Source organism: Ambystoma mexicanum, chromosome 4q (genome assembly GCF_040938575.1).
Source record: "Ambystoma mexicanum isolate Mex_15411 chromosome 4q, UKY_AmexF1_1, whole genome shotgun sequence".
Classification (NCBI taxonomy): domain Eukaryota; kingdom Metazoa; phylum Chordata; class Amphibia; order Caudata; family Ambystomatidae; genus Ambystoma; species Ambystoma mexicanum.
Genome location: NC_090928.1, coordinates 1,258,910,911 through 1,258,935,406, shown reverse-complemented (window position 1 = coordinate 1,258,935,406; position 24,496 = coordinate 1,258,910,911). Strand labels below are relative to the sequence as shown.

Sequence of the window (24,496 nt, the reverse complement as noted above, 5' to 3'; positions counted from 1 at the left end):
TCTATTTCAAAATGCGCTGCTGCATTGCGCAATAGTGCATTAAGTGAAGGTTGGTCATCTATGGGAGAGGTGTTTCCAATAGGTGAATCCTTGGGAGGAGAAGGGTGAAATAAATCAGGGTCTGAGTGCACTGATGGGGATTGCCAAGGCTGCACTGATGGGGATTGCCAGGGCTGCGAGGTAGCTGTATCTTCTTCAAAAGCTCCTGCACTAGTGTAAGGATCTTCTTCAAACCCCTCTTCCTCATGTTCTTCCTCTCCACCCAAACACTCCTCATCTTCCTGGAGGTATTGCTCCTCTTCAGTGAGGTCATATACGTCTGTAGAAGGGGGAAACAGCCTAGGAATCCTGACCCTAGGGTCATTCTGGGGCCATTCTCTTGGTCCTTTGGGTGTGGGTGGGTTTTGGCTTCCCAAAAACCTTTCCATTTTCTCCATACAAGAATGGAGTCTTTCAAGGGTCTCATGGGGGACCCCTGAATAGTCTAGAGGGGGGAAATCAGTGTCTTCACCTTCAAAACGCTTAGAACGCTCCCACAATGTCGAAGAAAGGTTTCCGTCGCCCTCTGAAAAGCCCTCCGGTAGTTCAGAAGTGCCCTTAGATGAAGGGGGCAGTTCCTGGCTACTCTTGCGCTTTTTCGGCGTTTCCATAGCTTTTTGTGCGGTATTCGACGTTTGTTTCGTCGTCCGCTTACGTTTGTCTTCGGAAACAATTCTCGCCAGGCTCTCGACAACGAGTTTGTCAGTAGAGGGCTCTGGTGTCGACGTTGCCTGCGTTACGCGTTGTTCCTCGACGGCCGCTCTATGGAGCGTTACGTCGGATGATTTTGAGGTAGCGCCCGTGTTTGATGAAAGCCCAATCGCTGGTCGCGGCTGCGTTTGCGGGTGGGGCTTGAGACCCTTACGGTCTGAGGTAGACGCTGGAGTGCCCTGCGTCCCCTTCGGCGCTGATGGATCCTTCATCTTCGACGAAGAAGAGCCGTGGGTTGTGTGCTTAGGCCTATGGGGTCTATGTGCGTCCTTGTCGCCGGGGTGTTCATCCCCATAAGCAGGGCGTGAGCCGAGCCTGTCGGGGCCGGGGACGGACGTCGAGGAGCGCGAGCGCTCCTTCTGGGGGTTAATGACTTCCGTAACGGACGTCGAGTTATCACCCTCCTCGTCACTTTCTGTAACAGCGGCGGCGGGTGAGGAAACTGACTTCGACATAGCGTAGTCCGCCCACCTCTTAACTTTTCGTTCTTTAAGAGTTCTTGGTTTCAAGAGCTTACAGGCCGCGCAGCTGTCCTCCTTATGATCGAGGGGCAAGCAACGATTACAGAGCTTGTGTTTGTCCTTACAAGTGTATTTGCCCCTACAGCGTGGGCAAAACTTAAAAGGTGTCCTCTCCATAGCTGAGGCAATAATAACTGGTGATAACAACCCCAAGGGAAAGACAGGGGAGAAAGAAAGACATTCTCAAAGAGAAGATAAAAGTTCGAACCCCCACTCTCCCTACTGTATGTTGGCCGGCGAGGCCAGGCCACGTGTTCGGCAGCGCCGAAGGATCTCCTCCGTCTCTTCCCCTCCGTTGAAAACTTGCTCGGCGGAGAAACAGCTTCACAGCTAACGTCGAGGGGAGGGATCTTTAACAATATAATAAGTATAATTAAGGACCGAGGTCCGTAGTAAGTATTTGCAATGTCTCTCTAGGAGCTCCGCGTAAGGCGACCAGAAGCTGGGCGGAAAAAAACAATCTGAGGGACCTCGACGCGTGAGGGATTGTGGGTACAACGCACGTCACTATAGGGATAGTGTTACAGACACGCCTTGTCGACGTCCCCTTTTTCGACTACGAAAAACAAAATGCAATACACCGCAGTGACCACTGGATGTCGGACCTATGCACAGCATGTGATTCTAAGCAGATTAACAAACATCAGAAATATATATATGTATAGAGAGAGAGAGAGACAGAGAGAGAGAGACACACAGAGAGAGAAAGAGAGAAAGAGAGAGAGAGAGAGAGAGAGAGAGAGAGAGAGAGACAGAGAGACAGAGAGACAGGGATGCCAAGAAACACACAAAGAGTGATAGAGAGACAGAGATAGACTTAGCGAGACAGAGAGACAGCCAGATAGAGAGAGAAAGACACACACACAAAGCGAGACAGAGATAGAGAGGGAGAGAGAAAGAGAAAACAGAGAAAGACGGCGCTGGATTGGCATATGATATGCCAGGTAGAATTAGTAGAAGCCATGCCTTCTACATTAGTGTGCGATATATAGATCAGAACGCAAATTCCAGCTAGTAACAAATGACAGCAGTTAATATAATAATCATCTATGCAAAGTGGGAAAAGAGAAAGACACATTAAGGGGTCACATGTTTACAGAAAACCCATCACAAGCATACGTTCATTCACACAATGTTTATTCACTTTGGGCAGTTAAGAGGGAGGGCTGAGGCGGACAGGGTTAGCCCAATTACTGGCAAAGAAAGGATCTCACTCATCCTTTATCAAGTGCTGCGGCCCAGTGCTAGGATTCCTTGTACATTCATCATTTGACGAGTTATGTTATCCTAGTGTGGCCCCTCTGATTGCAGGTGCACACAGGGGAATCCAGAGCAGAACATGGGATGAAATATATTCAGTGGTGTCTCCAATTTCAAAGGTGGTTAAAGATGAAGGCTATACAATCCTAATGGTGCAAACATGAATACATTATTTACAGCTTGAAGAGCAGTCCAATATGTTTCCTATTTTATCAAAACAAAAGAGTTGATGGCTGGAAGGTTTAGAATAAATCTTGACCTCTGGCATTGCTCTGGGCAACCCTCCAGACCATCGTTCTTCGCCTGCCAAACCATTACAAAAGGGGAAAAACCATATGCAAATCAGGTTTGGTCCCACCCCAAAAGGGGTAGTCCACCCCGAACTGCTAGGTCACATCCCTTTTGCACGAGACCACAAGCATCCCCAGACATGTTTCAGCCTTGTTGGGCGTCATCAGTGAGGAGTAGCTTGGGTCTCTAGGCCCAGCAGGCAAGGGACCCACGTCTGGGCATACCCTTCCCACTCGGGGTGACAATAGCAAAACAAAAGAGTTGATGGCTGGAAGGTTTAGAATAAATCTTGACCTCTGGCATTGCTCTGGGCAACCCTCCAGACCATCGTTCTTCGCCTGCCAAGCCATTACAAAAGGGGAAAAACCATATGCAAATCAGGCTTGGTCCCACCCCCAAAGGGGTAGTCCAGCCCGAACTCCTAGGTCACATCCCTTTTGCACGAGACCACAAGCATCCCCAGACATGTTTCGCCCTTGTTGGGGCTCATCAGTGAGGAGTAGCTTGGGTCTCTAGGCCCAGAAGGCGCGGGACCCACGTCTGGGCATACCCGTCTCAGTCTAAACCTTCCAGTCATCACCTCTTTGTTTTTGCTTTGTCACCCCGAGTGGGACGGGTATGCCCAGATGTGGGTCCCGTGCCTGCTGGGCCTAGAGACCCAAGCTACTCCTCACTGATGAGCCCCAACAAGGGCGAAACATGTTTGGGGATGCTTGTGGTATCATGCAGAAGGGATGTGACCTAGCAGTTCGGGCTGGACTGCCCCTTTTGGGGTGGGCCAAGCCTGATTTGCACATGGTCCTTCCCCTTATGTAATGGCTTGGCAGGCGAAGAACGATGGTCTGGAGGGTTGCCCCGAGCAATGCCAGTGGTTAAGATTCAGTCTAAACCTTCCAGCCATCACCTCTTAGTTTTTGCTTTGTCACCCCGAGTGGGACGGGTATGCCCAGATGTGGGTCCCGTGCCTGCTGGGCCTAGAGACCCAAGCTACTCCTCACTGATGAGCCCCAACAAGGGCGAAACATGTTTGGGGATGCTTGTGGTATCATGCAGAAGGGATGTGACCTAGCAGTTCGGGCTGGACTGCCCCTTTTGGGGTGGGGCCAAGCCTGATTTGCATATGGTCTTTCCCCTTATGTAATGGCTTGGCAGGCGAAGAACGATGGTCTGGAGGGTTGCCCCGAGCAATGCCAGTGGTTAAGATTCAGTCTAAACCTTCCAGCCATCACCTCTTTGTTTTTGTTTCCTATTTTAGACATATTCAAACCATCGGGCCAAGTTAGCAGAGTTGCAGTGGTATTGTGGGAACAGCGCGGACTGGGTCGATGCAGATGTGGAATATTCGCTTTTAGTCATTGGCTGACTCAGCAAAAGCTAGATTTATCATTGAAAGATGAAATATCATGAGATGGTCTCTTTGTCTATTCTATGATGTTGAAATACTTAATATATTTATCCGAGTAGAGTAAGGGGAGACGATAAAGGCAACTCAGATAAAATCTTTCTCTCCAGTTTTAAAGCAGATTGTAATTGTTTCATTGTATCAATATTTTCTAATGATAATTAATGGCTGTGATGCACCACTCTTCTGATATTAAGGCATGAGCTTAGCCCACCTGCCAAAAATGGCGGCAAGCAGTCTGTGATATGTTTTACAGCTTAACTTAATGTAAAGAGGGCTTTGGATCTATGGCCTGAGTCTGGCCATAAATAACTTCTCAGCCACCCCCAGGGGTTTTGTAATTAGATTTGGAGAGCGCAGAACCCCAAAATAAAGACTTACAAAGACGGAGTCAGCTGACACGGCATCCACAATCAGGAGCTGACCTGGGTGCTTCTCCAGAAGAACCTGGGCCTTTTCAGCAGCCTAGAAGAGAAAGAGGAGACCGGGTGATTGCTGGCACAGAAAGCAACGCTCAGAAGCATTGAGAATTAAAGATAATTAACATGGCTAACTTAACTCACAATGACAATTAAACACTTTTCCACCTGGAGGTAAAAATACAATGCAGTGATAGCCAAATAAGGCATACATTACTCACCGTAATTGTATTTCTGATGCTTGTATCTGCTTAAATTCACATGCTTTGCATAGGCCGACATCTAGTGGTAGGCGCAGAGTATTACACATGACATTTTCGTCATACTTAGCCTTCATCAGGTACGTCCACATCCATTGTCTCATATAAGACATGACTCTGATGTGCTCTCTTCAAGGCCCTTGGTCTCTCTGGGGTGCGGACACAAACAAGACCCTGCCCCCTGAACGAGTCTGCTTGCATGGATAGTGGTATGTGAAATTTAGTTGGTGGCAGAGGTACATGAATTCAAAAGAGTGGTATTCAGGTTTCCCTAACCTAACCTGGAGATGCCTCCTGTGCTTAGGTCCAGCATGGATACACTAGTTAATCTTTATTCCCTTTGTTTGATATGAAACAGAGGAATCCATATTTGGCCATAGCTATTGTCTCCCTGGATGAGCGAGGGCAGGGGGAGACAACACCGGATCTGGACGGATATTTGAATTATGATGTCTGGGATTCCTGAGCAGAATGCACATCTGTATTAGCCCAGGACGAGGTCTGGGAATGTCTGGATGTGGCCACCAATAGTACCGTAAAACGGTCTTAATGGATGTATCCCCCTGATCGGAAGGCGAGTTTACATTCTGCTACCAATATTCCTTCTTTAATAAAGGAGTCTGCACCCTTACTTGATAAATCCCTGGGAGGAGTCCTGCAGCAAATGAGGACAACTCCAGATCAAGAACAAAGTGAGGAAGTATTGCTGCTGCACCTTGACAAGACGAGTCCTTTGCCAGAATTTGTCAACAGTGAACCTCTCATTAGTCAGAGGGATCAGTTGTTATCAGTGCTCCATTCCCCTAAACACAGCTAGGTTCTAAACCACAAGGATCCCCAGATCCCAGAAGAAGACTTTCTGCTCATTCCAGTATGGCTCTATCACAAAGAGGCACTAACACCAGAAAACCATTCATTACAGAACTGAAGAACAGCAAACAAGCCGTACAACAATTGTTGCGACTCCAAGGAGTCCATTGTTTTACCTGAACTGTGATGGCCGGACACTGGCTGCCTTTCCCTGTACGGGATCCCTACTAGCTGCATACAGCTCAGGTGCATACTACTGAAGCATCCACAGCTAGTATTTCCACTGCCTCACCACCTTCTCCAGTGAGACCTCTGCCACACGTGAGAAACCAGAGGGTATCTCACCCGCAAGTCCACAGGGATCTCTCTCTCAGGTGGCCCGGGCACAGCCATCGTCTTTGGATCCAGACCCTGGGGGTGGACCAGTGCAGGAAGATCACCTGGGGGAGGGAGCTTTGGGGAGTGGGAGTGAGACAGCCGATAGTGAGACGCGGTATTCCCCCCCCTTTTTTGTTAATTTACCCCATCCTATGTTTTAGGATTTTCCAAAGTCTCAACTCTACCCCCTCGCCTTTTTACACAAACACTGGGCCGAAGAAGAGGGTGACAGAGTAACCAGACTAACTCTCTCACATCGTACTGGACATGTCCCCTTCATCGGGTCATTCATAGTCAGGGACTTTACCCTAAGTGCATACACCTGATACCAGTTAGCTCTCCTCACACGAATAAAAGGCAGCACCTAAAGACACACTCAGAGCAAGGCGGAACACGAGTACGAGCAGATCTTTCGGGACGAAGGCACACCTACTGGAGCAGAACAACAGACCAAGGGACGAGAGAAGCGTGCCGAAAACCCCAAGGCTTCCCTATTGGAGGTTGTTGCCTCTGACAGGCTGCGAAAAGATGCGTGGAGAAGGCCAGACCCCACAAGTGACGATTGCATTGTGTTTCAAGGACGTCAGCGACCCTCCCGGGTGAACAGCAGAGTTGGGGAGGCGGGGTCAAGCCTTTGGTACTAACCTTGACTAAAAAATTTAAACGCGCCAAACTTGAAAGAAATGTACACAGCTGGTGAGTTGGAAAGCGACCTGAGAGACCAGTGTGTGTTAAAGTGAATGAAGTAGCAACATCATACCACAAGTGAAGTCTGCACGTGTGTGGATGAAACGCAAAGAAAGGCAGACCCGTGAATGAACTTTAAAGTGAAATACAGTGGCAAGATAAGCAATACTAAGTAATGGAGTGGTCTGGCGAAAGGAAGTAACCCACTCGAAAGTCTCTGTGAAAGGTGCATTGTTTGAAGCTAAAGGGCGAACAAACAGCAAGAGTGAAAGTAAATGGTGGACGTTGAATCGAAGGGGTCCTGCAGTGGTCTATAAAGAACGCCACGCATATTCGAAAGACTTTGCTTGGGGAAGGAAGCCCCCTTGTAACTTTGTGTGAACTGTATCGTGAGAGGTCTTAGCCTGGCAGAGGGGTCCTACGAGAACTGTGTGATGAAAGGTCTGAGCCTATTTGTCAAGAGCAATTTTTGTAATATCAGTATTATGATTGCACATTTTAATGTTTTTTAGTAATGCAAATATAATATCGCACTGGCATGATTATACTATTTGATACTTATGGGTGAATTACCTGCAACAAATATAATATCAAACAGAATTAATAAACATTTGTTTGTATTCAATTTATTAAGTTTATATAGCACGTTACACCAAAGCGCTTTACATTTCAACAACAGGAATACATAGGATAATAGAAGCATAAAATTACAAGACATGAAACAAACCATCAAAAACAGTATACAGAACAATTTACTGTGGATAATGTAAGAGATATAGATCAGGGGAAGTAAAGAGGGATGAAGTAAGGGAGGTCGGGGTAGAGGAGGAAGATGCGATTACAGGGGTAGGGGAAGTAGGAATGGGGAAGAAGGGAAGTTGTAGTGAGGAAGGATGGAAAGAGGGGTAAAGGCAGGGGATATGAGAAATTAAAGAGGGATGTCAGGACGGGGGGTGAAGAAGAAAAGATTTCAAGGAGGCACGGAAGGAGGAGTACGAGGAAATGGAGCGGATAGAGAGAGGAAGAGAGTTCCAGTGCAGAGCGGCAAGGAGCTGAAAGGATCGGAAACGAGAAGAGGCACAAGGAGAAGGTGGAATAGTGAGTAGGAAGAGATCAGAAGACCAGAGGGAGCGAGAAGGAGTGTAGAAAGAAATCAGAGAGGAGAGGTAAGGGAGAGCGAGATCATGAAGAGATTTAAAAACGAGGCAGAGGAAGTTAAATTTAGGAAGTGTCATTTAGACACTGAAACGCAAGTGCATTACACAGCAAATACAAAAATGGACGCTGCACGCAATGACATAGTGACGTCATTGCGGCACAACGTGCAAGCGATGACGTCACAAACATCAATTAAACAGGACAGCTAACTTAGAACACCAAATGCACACGGATCAGCATTCTGGATCCCTCCAAGGCTGGACTATCACATCCAGTTTTCTCGTGTATCAGGTAAACGTTATGTCCTTTTTCATGCATCCCTAACAATTATGCCGGTCTGATAGCACAGCGAGCAGAGCGCTCGCTTTGACATCTGTGCAGAGCCTGCTGACGCAGGTTCGAATCCCGGCAGGGCCAAACTCAGCCTTTCATCCTTCAGAGGTCGATAAATGAGCCCCACACACCGTGGGTAATAATAAGCAGCGCTCAGATACCTGAGGGTTAGTAGCGCTATATAAATGCTAAATTATTAATTATGCAAATATGAGAATAAGTACTATTCAATGATTAGATGTAGCATATTTTTACAGACAGCATTTATCATTGTCAAGAAGAAGACCTCAAATATCTATGAAAGCCCACAAGGAAAATATAGTGCGTAGACCCAGAACATATATACAACTAGTTAATGCGCACATTCAACCACACATCATTGCAAGTAGCATATTCTTCATTTTTGTAAACCTTTTTTATGTTGTAGGTGGAATACCAAATGTAAGACACTAGATCATTACAACCTCATGATGATCCATAATATGGATGCACTGCTCAGGTATCCCAAATATAGGTGTTTCACAGTTGAGTATCAAATGTAGGCATCTCTCCATGCACTGTTGAATCTCTGAGTGGGAACCCTAACAACAAAGGACCATCAATGGCGGCAAGGTACATATAATACACCACTCCACTGGCTGCAGTCATAGCTATCCACACACATCCATATACAGCAAGGACTGCGACAAAATTCGATTGCGCTGTTCACATAAACTTTCCGCCTACCTACACCAGACTACGCATCAACACCTCTGACAAAAGAATGTAGCGCAGATCTACGACAAATACGAGCACGCTGAACACAAAGCGAGTCTCTAGCACTGACGCCACACCTACTCCTCTCCGCACCCATCCACATGCCTGACCGCATGGGTTGCTTCTCTACTGGAGCCTGGCCAACCCCACTAAGCCTTTTTTTGGCGAAATGCATACACGCATCCTAATTGTGCTCCATGACCTCCAACACTCTGGACTTTGGTCCGCCAAGGGTGTTCCCACTAACAGCGCATTGAGACTATAATAATGGTAAAATTGGCGCTATACAAATGACAAGTACAATACAATGTGGTGAAACACGTGTAGAGGCTGAAACATTTGGATTCATGAGGCTGTCACAATTACCTTTTTAATTTATGTACTAACTATTGTAGGCTGAAAATGTGAATTTATCCATCAGCCAGCGATAATAACATACACACGTCTGAACAAGGTGAAACTCTGATTTATCCATGTGTTATCACAACAAATAAAAGTTGGAACACTTTGAAAGACTTATTTAAGGAAATAAGCGACACACCTGCTTTGTACTATATTCAGCTGAGCGCAGAAGCATTAGCCTTCTATAATGAATCTTTCTTATATATTGATATTGGGCAGACAATATCTTGGGGTGCATCTAAGCGTCGGCACCCCTAAACATATGAAGATTCTTCGCCATATGGACTGACATATGCCTGCAAACTCTAACAATCAAAATTACCCCATATGACGAGGACTAGGTTAAGCTCACAAATGGCTGGTTAGCTAAAGAAAAACTCTACTGCAAACCTTCCAGAGAAGCTGTAAAGACCAAAGGTGGTTTTCTAAAAATGATGCTCTCCCAAGGAGCCGTGAGTGACCAGACAAGACAGCCCGCTCACCCCAAGTACTCCCCATCAAAAGGGCAGCTCATAAACTGCATCCCCATATTGAATCCCATGTGTGGAGCGCACTTATGCTTGTATTAATTACAGACGAAAAAGGGGTTTTCCCAGAAACAAGCTACCTGTTGTTGTCACAATCTCGGGCGCAAGGTCTAGATAAAGATGAGGAACATGCAGGAGAAACATAATCTTATTAATCTTATTATAGAATCAATCTGTACAAAATCACAATCCTGTTTAACAGAAACGGTTAGAGTTGTGTAAGTGACTTTTCAACACAAACAATGACTCATGAAAACATTTTTGAACGACCACTAATGGTACAGTATATGGGCATAAGCCCATCTGTAAACAGTGTCGACAGGTTAGCTCTGTTTCCAGCCTTATAGGTCAACACCAGTCTTTTGTGAGTGGCTGTCGTCATTGTTTGTGTTGAAAAGTCACTTACACAACTACTAACATCACCTATATTCATAAAAGAAAATAGGCCTGATACATGATTGGATGAAATGAAGTGGTCCCACATGACTACCTCTATTATCTAACCGTTTCTGTTAAACAGGATTGTGATTTTGGTCATCTTTGGTGTTTTTTTAATTGAACTAATTATGTTCAATCTTTTTATGTAATCAACTAAAATCATGTTTTTTGAGTAAAATACTAGCTTTTGTACAGATTGATTCTATAATAAGATTATGTTTCTCCTGCATGTTCCTCATCTTTATCTAGACCTTGCGCCCGAGATTGTGACAACAACAGGTAGCTTGTTTCTGGGAAAACCCCTTTTTCGTCTATGATTTTCTGACCACATCCCACAAGCCCCTATCAAAAAAGTGGTCGCCCCAGCTCAACAGCTATACCTTGTATTAATTACATACAATGTGTGCTATGTTTCTGCAAATGTTATGCATAACTATTTTATTATTTTAAAAAATTGAATTTTTTTACAGCCGCGAAAAAAAGAAGTAAAATGGCTTTTAATGCATCATACAAAACTAAACCATGGTTTCAGTCTTTTATGATAAATTGCAAGGCACAAAATACCCATTTTAGGAACTGTGTTGAAATTCCAAGTTTTGAGTAGGTGAAAGCTGACTAATTGTATATTAGCAATAATTCATAAAATGGGGTCACATTAAGGGACTACATGCAAACAGCTGATCCAGGGGGCTGAAGAGACTGACCACATACAAACAAAGTAGCTGGATAAAAGATGTTTATCAATTCTAAAATGCACAGAAGAACACACTGGCCTTGTAGCAGCCATAGGTGCTGGAGCAGCGGGGAAGAGTAAGTGCCACCAAGAGGTCGTAACCATGTAAGAAAAGGAACAAAGGGTGGTTGCGTCCTGATGAACTGCAAAGCGAGGAGTGCGAGAGCAAATGGGGAGAGTTGCAGAAAGAGAGGGACAGGGAGTGTGCCCCCTGTCAGCATCTGAGGTATGTTGCCCTATCCATTCATTCTAATGTGAAGGTTTTGGAGCAGGTGGTGGAGGGAAGGTATTAGGTTGAACTTTTTAAAGGTTGAGTTGCACTAGTCGACATTTAGCTCAGAGTAACTGGTTAGAGAAAAGTCTGACATTTGGGGGATCAACCTCAACCAATCGCGCTGGAGGCAACCTGAAATGAAACCCCTGGTGACCTACTGGATCCGCCTGCTCCCACTGTACCCAGTTTAGTGCCCTTGATTTGTTCACATTACTGAAAGCGTGCCCTAGTACAAAATTACCTATGGTTTAGTTAATGCTACCACTATGAATCCTGCTGTTTAAGTATTGCATCCTACCCTGTACCCTCCCGCTCCTCCCCCTCTTCTAACCTCTCTCCAACCCCTGTTGCAAACATCAAACTCAAAATATATAGTGTTTCCTAGTGGGAGGCTCTTGGGCCTTCATGTAGATATCCGTGAAGTTAAGGGTAAGGTTCAAACCCCCTGGTTGTAGAATTTTGGGAGACGGCTGTTATTGAAGCCGGACTGTGATAAAGTAACTTTTAAGGCACTGCCATGAAGGTCCTATCTTTTGAAGAACTCAAATTAAAGCTCAATGTCAGCATCATATCTGTGGTGCTCAGGTCTTCACTTCTGAACCATCCTCCCTTATAACAGGATATGAAGAAAAGCATAAAGAAAGGTAAGCAAACAGTTGATCCAGGGGGCTGAGGCGGAACTCCTGATGTTAATGGACTACATGCAAACAGCTGATCCAGAGGGCTGAGGCGTAACCCCTGATGTTAAGGGACTACATGCAAACAGCTGATCCAGAGGGCTGAGGAGCAACCCCTGATGTTAAGGGACTTCATGCCAAGCACCAACATTTAACGGTTGCTTCGGTGATAAAGAGATTGACTGAAGAAGAGGTACTTCATTAGTCAGCAAAGCTTTCCCTCATTGGTCTTCATTGTGACTAGTGGTTGCAACAGGCTGTATTTGCAATACCACACATATTTACTGACCATACATATGAGTATTAAAATATTTACTTCATGTTATATTTGGTAAACACTGCATGCAGTAAATACCCCATGGCTATGCGTGCAACACTTCCCAAATAAACCCAGATTTTTACTTCTACCCAAAAGTAAAATGGTATGAATATTTATTTTGGGGGGAGGGAGCGAGGGAGGGATGGCATCCAGTCATTTTATTCCAAACATTATTGAGTGGTACATAAGAGAGCGGACAATAACACCAAAAACACTGAAAAGATTAAATAAATATATAAAGGGAAGTGGGGTAAAGGGTTAAAATGGGTCGGGATGGGATTGGGGTGGCGTTAGGAGGGTAGAAAATTGCAGGGCTTGGGGGGAGCCCAAATAATAAATAAATTCAATCTGCATTTTTCAGTGTTTCGCCCGCGATGAAATGTACCACTCTTTAATTGTGGTTGGTAAAATCGCATATAACCTCTTGAGGAAACGTCCAAAATGACTGAAAATAAATGACTCAATGCATGATTTGGCCGAATTTCAGAAAATTCCAAACGGCCGAAAAGTTCGAACAGATCATGCATTCGGAGCTGGGAGCTTTGGGGAATGTGGGGATGTCCCCCGCACCGTTGCTTACTATATTGTGAGCAGGGGTTGCGGAGGTGTCCCCTGCAGCCATCCCAAAAACAAATCATTTTTTTTTTTTAAAAGAAAGAAAAGGACCCTACAGCGCCAGTTCCCGATCACGGAAGTGAAAGGGAACAGGCGTTGCAGGGACACTGCGAGTCAGCGGCCGCAAGGTAAGTGGGGGTGTGGTGGGGGGTGTGGGTGGGGGCAGGGATTCAAGTTGTAAATGTTTGGGGCAGAAAAGACCGAAGATTATTTTGGAAAAATAATCTTCGGTCTTTTCTCCCTCGAACATTTGGATCGCAGGCAACCCCGATCCCGAGGGCACCACTATCAAATGCAGCCGAACCTCCAGCTTCATTGGCCCAGTCCTTGGTGGGAGCTCTGGTGCCTCGCTTCACGATGGGCATACCTCACTTCTGCTGCTGCCTCAGTGGAAGATGCTGAGGCAACAGAGTTCAGAGTTCAGGTGGCTGGGTCTCTCAAGAATGGATCGGGGTTGAATGCCTGTGATTCAATTGTTTGAGGGAGAAAAGACTGAAGATTATTTTTCTGAAATAATCTTCAGTCTTTTTTCCTCTGAACATTTACAACTTGGACCCCACCCCCACCCACACCCCCACCACAACCCCACCCCCTAACTTACCTTGCGGCTGCTGACTCAGGGGGCAGGGGTCTACAGGGGTCTTCCCCACAACCCCCGCTCACAATATAGGGAGCAAGGATGCGGGGGACACCCCCACAGCCCTCAGCACCGAATGCGTTGTCTGGTCAAACTTTTAGGCCGTTCAGAATTTCCGAACAGCCGAAATTCGGCCAAATCACACATTTGGTCATTTAATGTTGGTCATTTTGGAAGTTTCTGTGCCCTCCTACTCCTAGCCTTGGGGGCCTTAACTGGCTGCCAGCATGTTTCTCTTCAATGACACTTGACAGGCCCCTCTATTGTCATGCCCACCGCCCGATACTCTGTTCCTGTCTTTTCTGAATGCCTCTTGGACGCCTCGCCATGTGTTCATTCCTTCTCCCGTTCTCTACACTGACCCACCAGATGTATGGCATGCCTGGGTCCTCCCTCCCTCTCAAAACGTCTTTGGGGTTCTCTTGTCTGTTTCGCTCTTCTCCTAAACACTTTTTCCATCACTCCTTAATCGTCGCCTCTTCCTGATGTTTCACTGTCTCCTCCTAATGTCCCTCTGTTCGGCCTTTATCTCCATCTACTCTCCTACTGGTATATCCCCTCCTGTGTTACCACCACCTGATGTAGTACCTGTGACTGTGTCACCACTTCCTCCTGATGTATCCCCTCCTCTTCACCATCCTCCTTTCTCCAGCCTCATCTTCTCTACAACTTCACCTCCACCGCTCGCCAGTCATTTCCAACGCAGCTTCTGCATCTTCTCTTCTCCTCTTCACCATCCTCCTTTCCCCAGCCTAATCACCTCTACAACTTCACCTCCACCACTCGCCAGTCATTTCCACCTCAACTTCTGCATCTTCTCTTCTCTTCACCAACCTCCTTTCCCCAGCCTCCTCTCCTCTACAACTTCATCTCCACCACTCGCCAGTCATTTCCACCGCAGCTTCTGCATCTTCTCTTCTCCTCTTCACCAACCTCCTTTCCCCAGCCTCCTCTCCTCTACAACTTCATCTCCACCACTCGCCAGTCATTTCCACCGCAGCTTCTGCATCTTCTCTTCTCCTCTTCACCAATCTCCTTTCCCCAGCCTCATCTCCTCTACAACTTCAGCTCCACCACTCGCCAGTCATTTCCACCTCAACTTCTGCATCTTCTCTTCACCAACCTCCTTTCCCCAGCCTCCTCTCCTCTACAACTTCATCTCCACCACTCGCCAGTCATTTCCACCTCAACTTCTGCATCTTCTCTTCTCTTCACCAACCTCCTTTCCCCAGCCTCCTCTCCTCTACAACTTCATCTCCACCACTCGCCAGTCATTTCCACCGCAGCTTCTGCATCTTCTCTTCTCCTCTTCACCAACCTCCTTTCCCCAGCCTCATCTCCTCTACAACTTCACCTCCACCACTCGCCAGTCATTTCCACCTCAACTTCTGCATCTTCTCTTCTCTTCACTAACCTCCCTTCCCCAGCCTTGTCTCCTCTACAAGGCTGCCACCACTCGCCAGTCATTTCCACCTCAACTTCTGCATCTTCTCTTCTCTTCACCAACCTCCTTTCCCCAGCCTCATCTCCTCTACAACTTCACCTCCACCACTCGCCAGTCATTTCCACCTCAGCTTCTGCATCTTCTCTTCTCCTCTTCACCAACCTCCTTTATCCAGCCTCATCTCCTCTACAACTTCACCTCCACCACTCGCCAGTCATTTCCACCGCAGCTTCTGCATCTTCTCTTCTCCTGCCTCCAAACCAGTCCTGTTCCCACATCCATTCTCTTTGGACACCCACACCCTTTCTAATCCTGCTGTTTTTTTTTTTATAGAGGCCTCGTCTTATCCCCAGGGACTACACTCGCCCCACAACTTTCAGGTGTGTATTACTCCCACCCTTGCACCTAGATTGGTCTCTCTTAATTGGCATTGCCCTGCTGCTCCCTAGCCATGGCCAAAGCCCACCTCAGATCTGAAGACCGAGCCTTCATGAAGTTTAGCCTCCATGTTGGATCTGCAGTAGGCGGGTACTGTAGTGCAATGCTCAGTGACTTCTCTTTGCCATCCTTGTTCACAACCAACAGCCTGCGGGTTCATGTTCTTCTGTGCCTGGAAGCTCACACGTTTTCCCTCACTCTCTCATCTCAATACTGGCACACCGCTCTGCAGAGCTTACACAATGGTTCTCCATGGTTCTTCACAAGTCAGTAGGTGGTCTTCACTCTGCACAGACCTGATATTGTGCCTCCTCTGGGGTGCACCTCACCATAACAGAGCCCCCAGGTTGCAGCTGCTCCTGAGGCACAGGACCCCATGGTCTCCCCACCTCCCTTACCAAGAGCCAGGCTGGATATTTAGTCACATATGGTGTAAGAGAGTTCCAGGTTCAAGCACATACACATACACTTACGTTAGAAAATGCTGAGCCTTTGAGGTGAACAGCTGTGAGCTTTGTACACATATTTGCAGTGTTGTCAAACTGTGAGGGATCTTGTACGGTTGTGCTGTAAAGTGCTCCAATACTGGGTCTCTTTCCCTCATTAGAGCAGTATAAAATGAATACATGTGTAATGGGAGTGGGCGCGGGGGCAATAACACCCAGATTCTCAGGGTCATAAGGGGGGCAGGGCCTGTGGAAGCGCCCCGCTCCCTGTGGCCGGATACAGTGTCCTGAGAGGCGCCCCAGCCGTGGGAAAGAGACGCGTCAATACCATACCGGCACTGCTGCAACGGAGTCCGGGAGACCCCGCTCGCCCTGTGATGCCCTGCTGGTGGTTGGCGTTGCGGCGGTACCGCGTAAGACACTGAGACTGGGCGGAGCGGAGACACGGCCTGTGGCTCGCCCAGGGAAGAAGAACTATGTCGCCGGGAGCGGGTAAGGATACCCTGCGGTTCGCCGCTCGTAAACACTCAAATCACCCGAGCTGCTGCGGGCCGGCGATTGCTTTGATCCATGTGGGGGGTGCGGCCCTGCCTGCCCCGAGACACCGGCGGTGCGAGCCTGCCGCTGCCGCCCTCGCCCTCCCTAGACGTGGGGGGGGGGGTGACACAGGTGGTAATCGACGCCCGCAGCCACACGTGGCCCGAATGACAATCCTGCGGCCCGGAACACCATACATTTGTGCACGCTTCGGCGCAGACGGAGCTGGTTCCTAGCCCATATCTGGAACTTGGCCTGCGACCCACACCTGACCTCCACGCGCCGGGAGATGGGGGTGGTGTGGTGGGCTGCGGGAAGGCAGGAGGTTGGTGCTCCCGCTTCACCGGGTAGTAGCCCACTGACCTGGTCCACGATTGCAGTGCGGGCTGTGCCGGTCCTCCCCGAGTTGCACACCGACTCCAGCCCTTCATTGGCTTCTCGGGAGCTGTCCACCGGCCAGGACAGGGTTTTGAAGACAAGGGCAAGACGGGCTGAGACCCCTCTCTGGCGAGCTGGCTGCTCCGGACGCTGTTAACCCTAGGAAACTCCTCAGAGCCAATCTACTGAGCGAGTTGTGAAGTAATATGTGGGAGGACACAGTCCACCAAGGTTGATACGCCGGTAGACCTGTGACAAGGCGGAACGCTGTGCTAGAACTCGGAGAAGGTGAGCACAGGCCATGGCCAGGAAAAAGAGACTGTGGCACAGCATATTGTGACCAGTGACATGGGTGAACCCCCAAAATCGGGTAGGGGGACCAAAACCCCCAGCAGCAAGAAGAAAGGCCCTATGGACATCTACACAGCCAGCCAAAAGACAATCTACCATGGTAAATCCAGCTACCTATAATAATGAAGCACTGAACCCGGAGAATGGCGATAAAGAAGACAGATTAACAACAATTGTGCAAGATGGATTTCGGGCAGTCAATACGAAGTTGGATGACATAGTGTCAGGGTGGACAAAGAGAGTGCACGTGTAACTGAAGCAGAACATAGAATAAGCACCAATGAAGATGCGATTGCACACCACGGTCATGATATCACCCAACTTAAAGTAGCCATGTCCAAAATGCAAAACAAATGTGAAGATCTCGAATCCAGATCGAGACGCAACAATATCCTGGGGGTGGGCGTTGCGGAAACATTTGGAAGAGGTCAAATGGAAAAACAACTCGAACAGCTTCTTATAACAATATTTGGCCCGGAAGCATTTTCCGAACATTTCCTGATTGAGAGGGCGCACCGCACGTTGGCCCGGTCCCTAAACCAGGGGCACCGCCATGCACAATAATTGCCAGGCTCCTTAATTACAGAGATAGGGACTCAATCCTGCGCATGGCTAGAGAGGCTGGAACACTACAACATGATGGAAACCGGATACACATATACCCGGACTTTTCTGCCAGTGTCCAAGCAAGTAGGAGATCCTACGAACCAGTTAAAAGACTCCTGAGAGAACGGCAAATACCATACGCTCTAATGTTCCCCGCCAAAATGAGGATTCAGCACGCGGGCAGGGCGCATTTTTTCGAGTCCCCAGCTGAGGCCACGCAATACATTGAGGCTTCTATACCCCTCCAACCCAGGGGAGACAGACCGGCTCCAAATAACAGACCCAGAACAGAAGATTAAGGTACTTTTCTTGTTTAGCCGAACGCTGTCTGCTCTGCTACACCATTAGGGCTACGGTCCTAGCGGCGCCTCGATTATGGCGGGTCCACTCCATATGGTTGGCGGAGATGTGGACACGATTGGGCGGCCACGTGATGCAACATGGCTACCCCTGGAATGATCCAAGAGTTATTTTGGGTACATCGTCGAGTTGGGGTTCATGATGTGGGTGGGAGTGCAAGGGGAGGAAGGGGGAGTTGGCTGATCTTCGATGGAAAAGAGTCTGCTGAAGACAGAAGTTCTGGTCACTTGGAGAAGAGTGACCCAGGTTACAGTTTGTTTATGGTTAACAGTTTGTTTTATGTTAAAAAAAATGGCTGCATTAGGAATGGCGCCGGTCGTATGGTACATTCGGCACAACTCTAATGGTCAAGGATTTGGAAAGATCTATTATTGCACAATACTGGTGACAGGATAAGAATAAAACTGCTTACTTGGAATGTAAGGGGTCTAAATAACCAGGTGAAGGTCAAGAATATTGCTAATTATGTTACTAGGCATGGCCCTCTGATACTAATGCTGCAAGAGACACACACAATGGGAAACAGCAACCTACACATACTGCCCAAATGGGGAACACAGTGTTTCTTTACGGACTACTCTACACAGGCCAGAGGGGTAATTACTCTTATTCACCCAAAATTGGGGTTCGGTCTCGAGGGGCATAAGGTGGATCAACAAGGTAGATATGTGGTCATATGGGGCATGCTCGCTGGGCGGCAAATGTTTCTAGTTAACACACACGGGCCTAATATAGACGACCCTGCATTTTATGTGAATATATACCAATTGATCGCTGCCTATGGTTTGTCAAATGTGATATGGGGCGGGGACTTCAATGTGGCGCTTGACCCTGTGTTGGACAGGTCCTCCAGGGTTACTAGAGCCCCTAGCAAAACAGCCTCCACCCTGAGTAGCATTCTTTCACAGCTGTCAATGATAGATGCCTGGCGTATGATACACCCTAGAGACAGGAGCTATACTTATTACTCCTCGGTTCATGACTCTGAGTCCAGGATTGACTACTGGTTTGTTACATCGAGCATGCCCTCTGCGCTGCAGAATTGTGCAATTTTGCCCCGTACGCTCTCCAACCACTCTCCAGTGATGATAGAATTGAAGATTCAGGACACCCCTTGTCCCGTTAAAAGATGGAGAATGCCGAGTGGAATGCTGGGGGACCCCGGGGTGGTGCCGACACTACATGTTGAGATAGCAGAATACTTCACTAACAATGTGGGCCCAGTAAGCAAATACTCCACTGTGTGGGAATCATTTAAAGTTTGGATCAGAGGGGTATTGTTGTCCAAATCAGTTGGCATGCTGAAGAACTTGTGAGCTGAACTTGCGGACATTGAATGTAAACTGGAGTTATTGGAGGGAAGATATACACAAACGCAGAATAGGGAACTACTAGCGGATATACACACACACTTACAAGAATTCAATAAACTGGGCGCTAGGGAAGTGTAGTACATGGCTGCCCCCATGCGTGGACGCAGGTATGGAGAAGGCAACAAGGCCGGCAGGACACTCTCTAATCTTCTCAAACACGATAAGAAACCACACCAAATAACGAGTATACAGACGACACGGGGGGAAGTACTCATAAGGGAGGAGGAGATAAACCAAGAATTTGTCAAATTTTATACCACACTATACTCGAATCAAGATAAAAAATCACCCGCAGACATTAAAAATTATCTTGCAACTCTCAACCTTCCCCAACTTGCAGAGGCAGATCGTTTAGCGCTTGATCAGCCGATATCGGCGGAAGAGGTTACAGAAGCTGTCAAAGCATTAACATCGAGTAAGGCACCAGGGTCTGATGGGATAGGGGCAGAATTTTATAAAGAATTCCATGAAGAACTTGTCCCGATACTCCTCCGAGTGTGGGAGGAATCCCTCAAATGCAATATACTGCCCCCAACTATGAGGGAGGTGGTGATCACAGTTCTCCCCAAGCCGAGATGACCACCACAGGATGCGTCTTCCTGCAGGCCTCTATCACTTATAAACACGGATGCTAAAATATTCGCAAAATTAATGGCCAATAGACTCTTACCGTCGGTCCCCGTCCTGGTCCACCCCGATCAAAATGGGTTTATTCCTGCCAGATCCACTTCCCTAAATCTCTGCAGGCTCTTTGGGCTAATGGCACAGATAGACCCCGAGATAAACGCAGCCGCAATATCCTTAGATGCTGAGAAAGCTTTTGATTCGGTCTCCTGGGTCTATCTCCTAAAGGTGCTAGAGGCATTTGGGATTGGACCGAACTTCATCAGGTATGTTAAGCTATTATACACTGAGCCTGGTGCTCGAGTTCTGACCAATAAATCCATCTCCCAACTTTTCTTATTGGGTAGAGGCACCAGGCAGGGCGGTCTGTTTTCGACCCTGTTGTTTGCATTAACTATAGAGCCTATGGCAGCAGCGGTGAGGTTGAAACACTCTGATAAAGGCATAAATATAAAGGGATCCGTCCAATTGATTTCACTATACACCGATGACACCTTATTGTATATACGTGAGCCTAACGCAAATATAGCACCCATAATGGCGGAAATACAAACTTTTGCTGACTACTCGGGTTACACGGTTAACAGAGCCAAGACTGGAATATTTCCACTCACGCCATCCACTGAGTGCCCTGAAGAGCTGCATGGGCTTCAGTGGTCGGATCTGCAGATCAGATATCTGGAAATCCTGGTGTCTAGAGATAGGACCACACTGTACCTGAACAATCATGAGGCCACTCTGCAGGCCATCACCACAAAGCTTCAGATATGGGGGCGCTTGCCGATATCTCTGCATGGCAGAGTAGCGGTCCTTAAAATGATAATCCTGCCCAAGCTGCTCTATCTGTTTGTCAATATTCCCATATGGCCGGGTAGAACCTTTTTTGCCAAGCTCCGTTCCATAGTAGTAACGTTCCTTTGGAATGGGAAAACCGCCAGGATAAGTTGGGAAAAGATGACTGAGGCATACTCCACGGGCGGTATAGCGGCTCCGGACATTGAGCTCTACTACCATGTGGCCCAAGCACAGTTTGCAAGGTATTGGTATGATACCGCGCAGGAGACACCTCATTCACTAATAGAGGAATTTACCACACACCCCACGAATATTCAATCAGTCATATTTGATACACAATACAAGGATACGTGCGAATATAACTCAGTTAGCTGTACGGTTAAAGCATGGGAAGCCATATATAGAAGATTGCAGATAGAAATACCATATAATCCAGAGATATCTCTTTGGAACTACCCAGGTATACCCCCCCCACGCATGACAGCGCAATACAAGACTCTTGGGACCCTAACAGGGAAATGAAAATTGGTGATATGTTCATAAATGGCAAATTTGTGACCCTGGGGGAAATAACAAGAGCGTTTGGAGGTGGGCCACTCACGACACTTCAATATTACCGCATGCGGTCTGCATTTTAAAAAATATGGCCGCTATTTCCAGACGAACCCCAGCCACACCCATGTGTACAGATGGTGACCTCTACGGGAGGCCTGGGAATATGACAATGCATTACTTACCGTAAAAGCATTTCTGATGGTTGTATCTGCTTAGATTCACATGCTGTGCATAGGTCCGACATCCAGTGGTCACTGCGGAGTATTGCATTTTGTTTTTTGTAGTCGAAAAAGGGGACGTCGACAAGGCGTGTCTGTAACACTATCCCTATAGTGACGTGCGTTGTACCCACAATCCCTCACGCGTCGAGGTCCCTCTGTTTGTATTTTTCTGCCCTGAGGGAGCCTTCTAGACGTGACTGAGTACAGAAAAGAGAGATATAAAAGGAAGTCTATGTTCCTTCCATCCGAGCGGGGAGGAAGGGTGGGCGCATGTGAATCTAAGCAGATACAACCATCAGAAATGCTTTTACGGTAAGTAATGCATTGTCTTCTGATGTTTGTTAATCTGCTTAGAATCACATGCTGTGCATAGAATAGCGAGCAGTACCCGGAGTTGGCGGTGGGTTATGAGAAGGAACAGTAGAGAAAAGATGTCTTAATACTGCCTGTCCCACCTGGGAGTCAGATCTAGAGTGTGCATCTAGACAGTAGTGTTTTGTAAAGGTGTGCACAGAACTCCAGGTAGCCGCTTTGCAGATGGACTCAAGGGGAACATTTGCAATGAACGCTATGGAAGCCCCAGTGCCTCGAGTGGAATGTGCTCTTGGCTTGAAGGGTAGTTCTCTCTTAGCAAGAGTGTAACAGAGAGTGATGCATTGAACAATCAATCTAGATATAGTGGACTTTGAAACTGCATCTCCTTCTCTTCCTGCTGCCACAGAGACAAAGAACTGATTAGTCTTTCTCAGTGGTCTGGTTCTTTCCATGTAGAACATGACAGCTCTATGTACATCTAGTGTATGCAGACTTTTTTCTCCCAAGCTGGAAGGGTTTTGAAAGAACGTTGGTAGTTCTATTGACTGGTTTACATGAAATTTCGAGATGAATTTCGGTGCAAACCTTGGGTGCGTGCGTAGAACCACCTTATCCTTGTGAACTGTTACGAAGGGGTCTAGTACAGAAAGAGCCTGTAGTTCACTTACTCTCCTAATGGAGGTGATAGCTATTAGGAAAGCAGTCTTAATAGTGAGGTCTTTAAGAGTTGCCTTGTGCATGGGTTCGAAAGGAGGGCCCATGAGTCTAGAAAGTACCACGTTTAAGTCCCATCCAGAAGCTGGGTTAGCTATCGGAGGGTGTATTCTCTTTACCCCCTCCATGAAGGCCTTGATAACTGGTATCTTCCACCACGACACTTTGAGTTGGGAAGTGGTGTATGCAGAAAGTGCCGCTAGGTGGACCTTAATGAAATTGAACACTAGACCTGAATCCAGTAAATGGGTCAAGTACAGAACAATGTTAGTGGGAGAGCAGTCAACCGGGTTGATGCTCTTACCTCTACACCAGATGACAAATCTTTTCCACTTGCTAGAATAGCAGTGGCGAGTATTAGGTTTTCTGGCTTCCCTGAGGATGTCCATACATCTCTGCGGGAGTTGTAAATGTCCAAATTCTATGATCTCAGGAGCCAGGCTGCTAAGTTCATGGTCTGAGGGCATGGATGCAGTGTTCTGCCCTTGTCCTGTGACAGCATGTTGTACGAGCAGGGAAGTTTCACTGGGGGAGATAGGGACATCTCCATCAAGTGAGCGAACCATGGCTGCCGGGCCCACATTGGGGCCACTAGTATCATGGTAACCTGCTCCTGGTGCATCTTGTGCACCACTTTGTTGAGAAGGGGAGTCGGGGGAAAGGCGTAAACAAATTTCACTGACCATTGAATCGACAGACCGTTCCCCTTGGACTGGTTCTGGGGGTACCTGGAGGCGTAACTTTGGCATTGTGAGTTCTCCAGAGTTGCGAACAGGTCTATTTCCGGGAAACCCCATTGCGTGAAGACGTGATTGTCTTCGTGCAATTGCCATTCGTACTCTTCGGGCAGGGGGAAGTCTCTGCTGAGTTTGTCTGCTAGCAGATTGAGTTCCCCTGGTACATGTTGTGATAGTAGGAACATGTTGTGTTTGAGAGCCCACTTCCATATATTCTGGGACAGCTTGGACAGTCCTGGAGAGTGAGTGCCCCCTTGCTTGTTGAGGTAGTACATGGCTGTGGTGCTGTCTGTGAAGACCATCACTGTCTTTCCTTGTAAGTGTTCCTGAAAGGCTTTCAGTGCTTTGAACACCGCTAGTAGTTCCAGCAGGTTTATATGCTTGGATGCTAAGCTCGGAGTCCACACTCCGTGAGCAGTCTGATGGGATAGGTGAGCCCCCCATCCTGTAAGGGATGCGTCTGTGGTTAGAGTGGCTTCCACTGCGGGTGTGGCAAAAGTTTTCCCTAATAACAGGTTTTCTTTTGTCCACCACCGTAGCGAGAGAACCAAGGCCTGCGAGACCACCACTAGATCGTCCCATTGTCCGCTGGCCTGACACCACTGGCTGTAGAGCCACTCTTGCATTGGGCGCATGTGCAGGCGCGCGTGAGGTACCAAATAAATACATGACGCCATCATCCCTAGCAAGCGCATTGCTTTGCGTACCGTCACCTCTCGACCTGCCACATAATGGGGGATCTGAAACAGCATGTTTTGGACCCTCTCGTTGGAGGGGAAGACGAGGCCGTCCTTTGTTCGAATTAGAGCCCCTAGGAATTGTTTTATTTGGCTGGGGTCTAAGCTGGACTTCTTTTCGTTGATGGAGAAGCCCAGTTGGGACAAAAGGTCTACGGTCTTTTGGGTATTGGAGAAGCATGTTTCGTAAGAATCCCCTGTTATGAGCCAGTCGTCGA

At 47.5% G+C, this 24,496-nt stretch overlaps 1 protein-coding gene across 1 annotated transcript in view; it reads right to left on the bottom strand.

Moving 5' to 3' along the window:
• The window catches only part of AARS2 (alanyl-tRNA synthetase 2, mitochondrial), a 413,869-nt gene that overhangs the window by 69,476 nt on the left and 319,897 nt on the right, over positions 1–24,496 (bottom strand). The window contains exon 20 of the mRNA XM_069608864.1: positions 4,606–4,689. Within this exon, the coding sequence (XP_069464965.1) occupies positions 4,606–4,689 (84 nt within the window). The remainder of the gene's footprint in view (positions 1–4,605; positions 4,690–24,496) is intronic.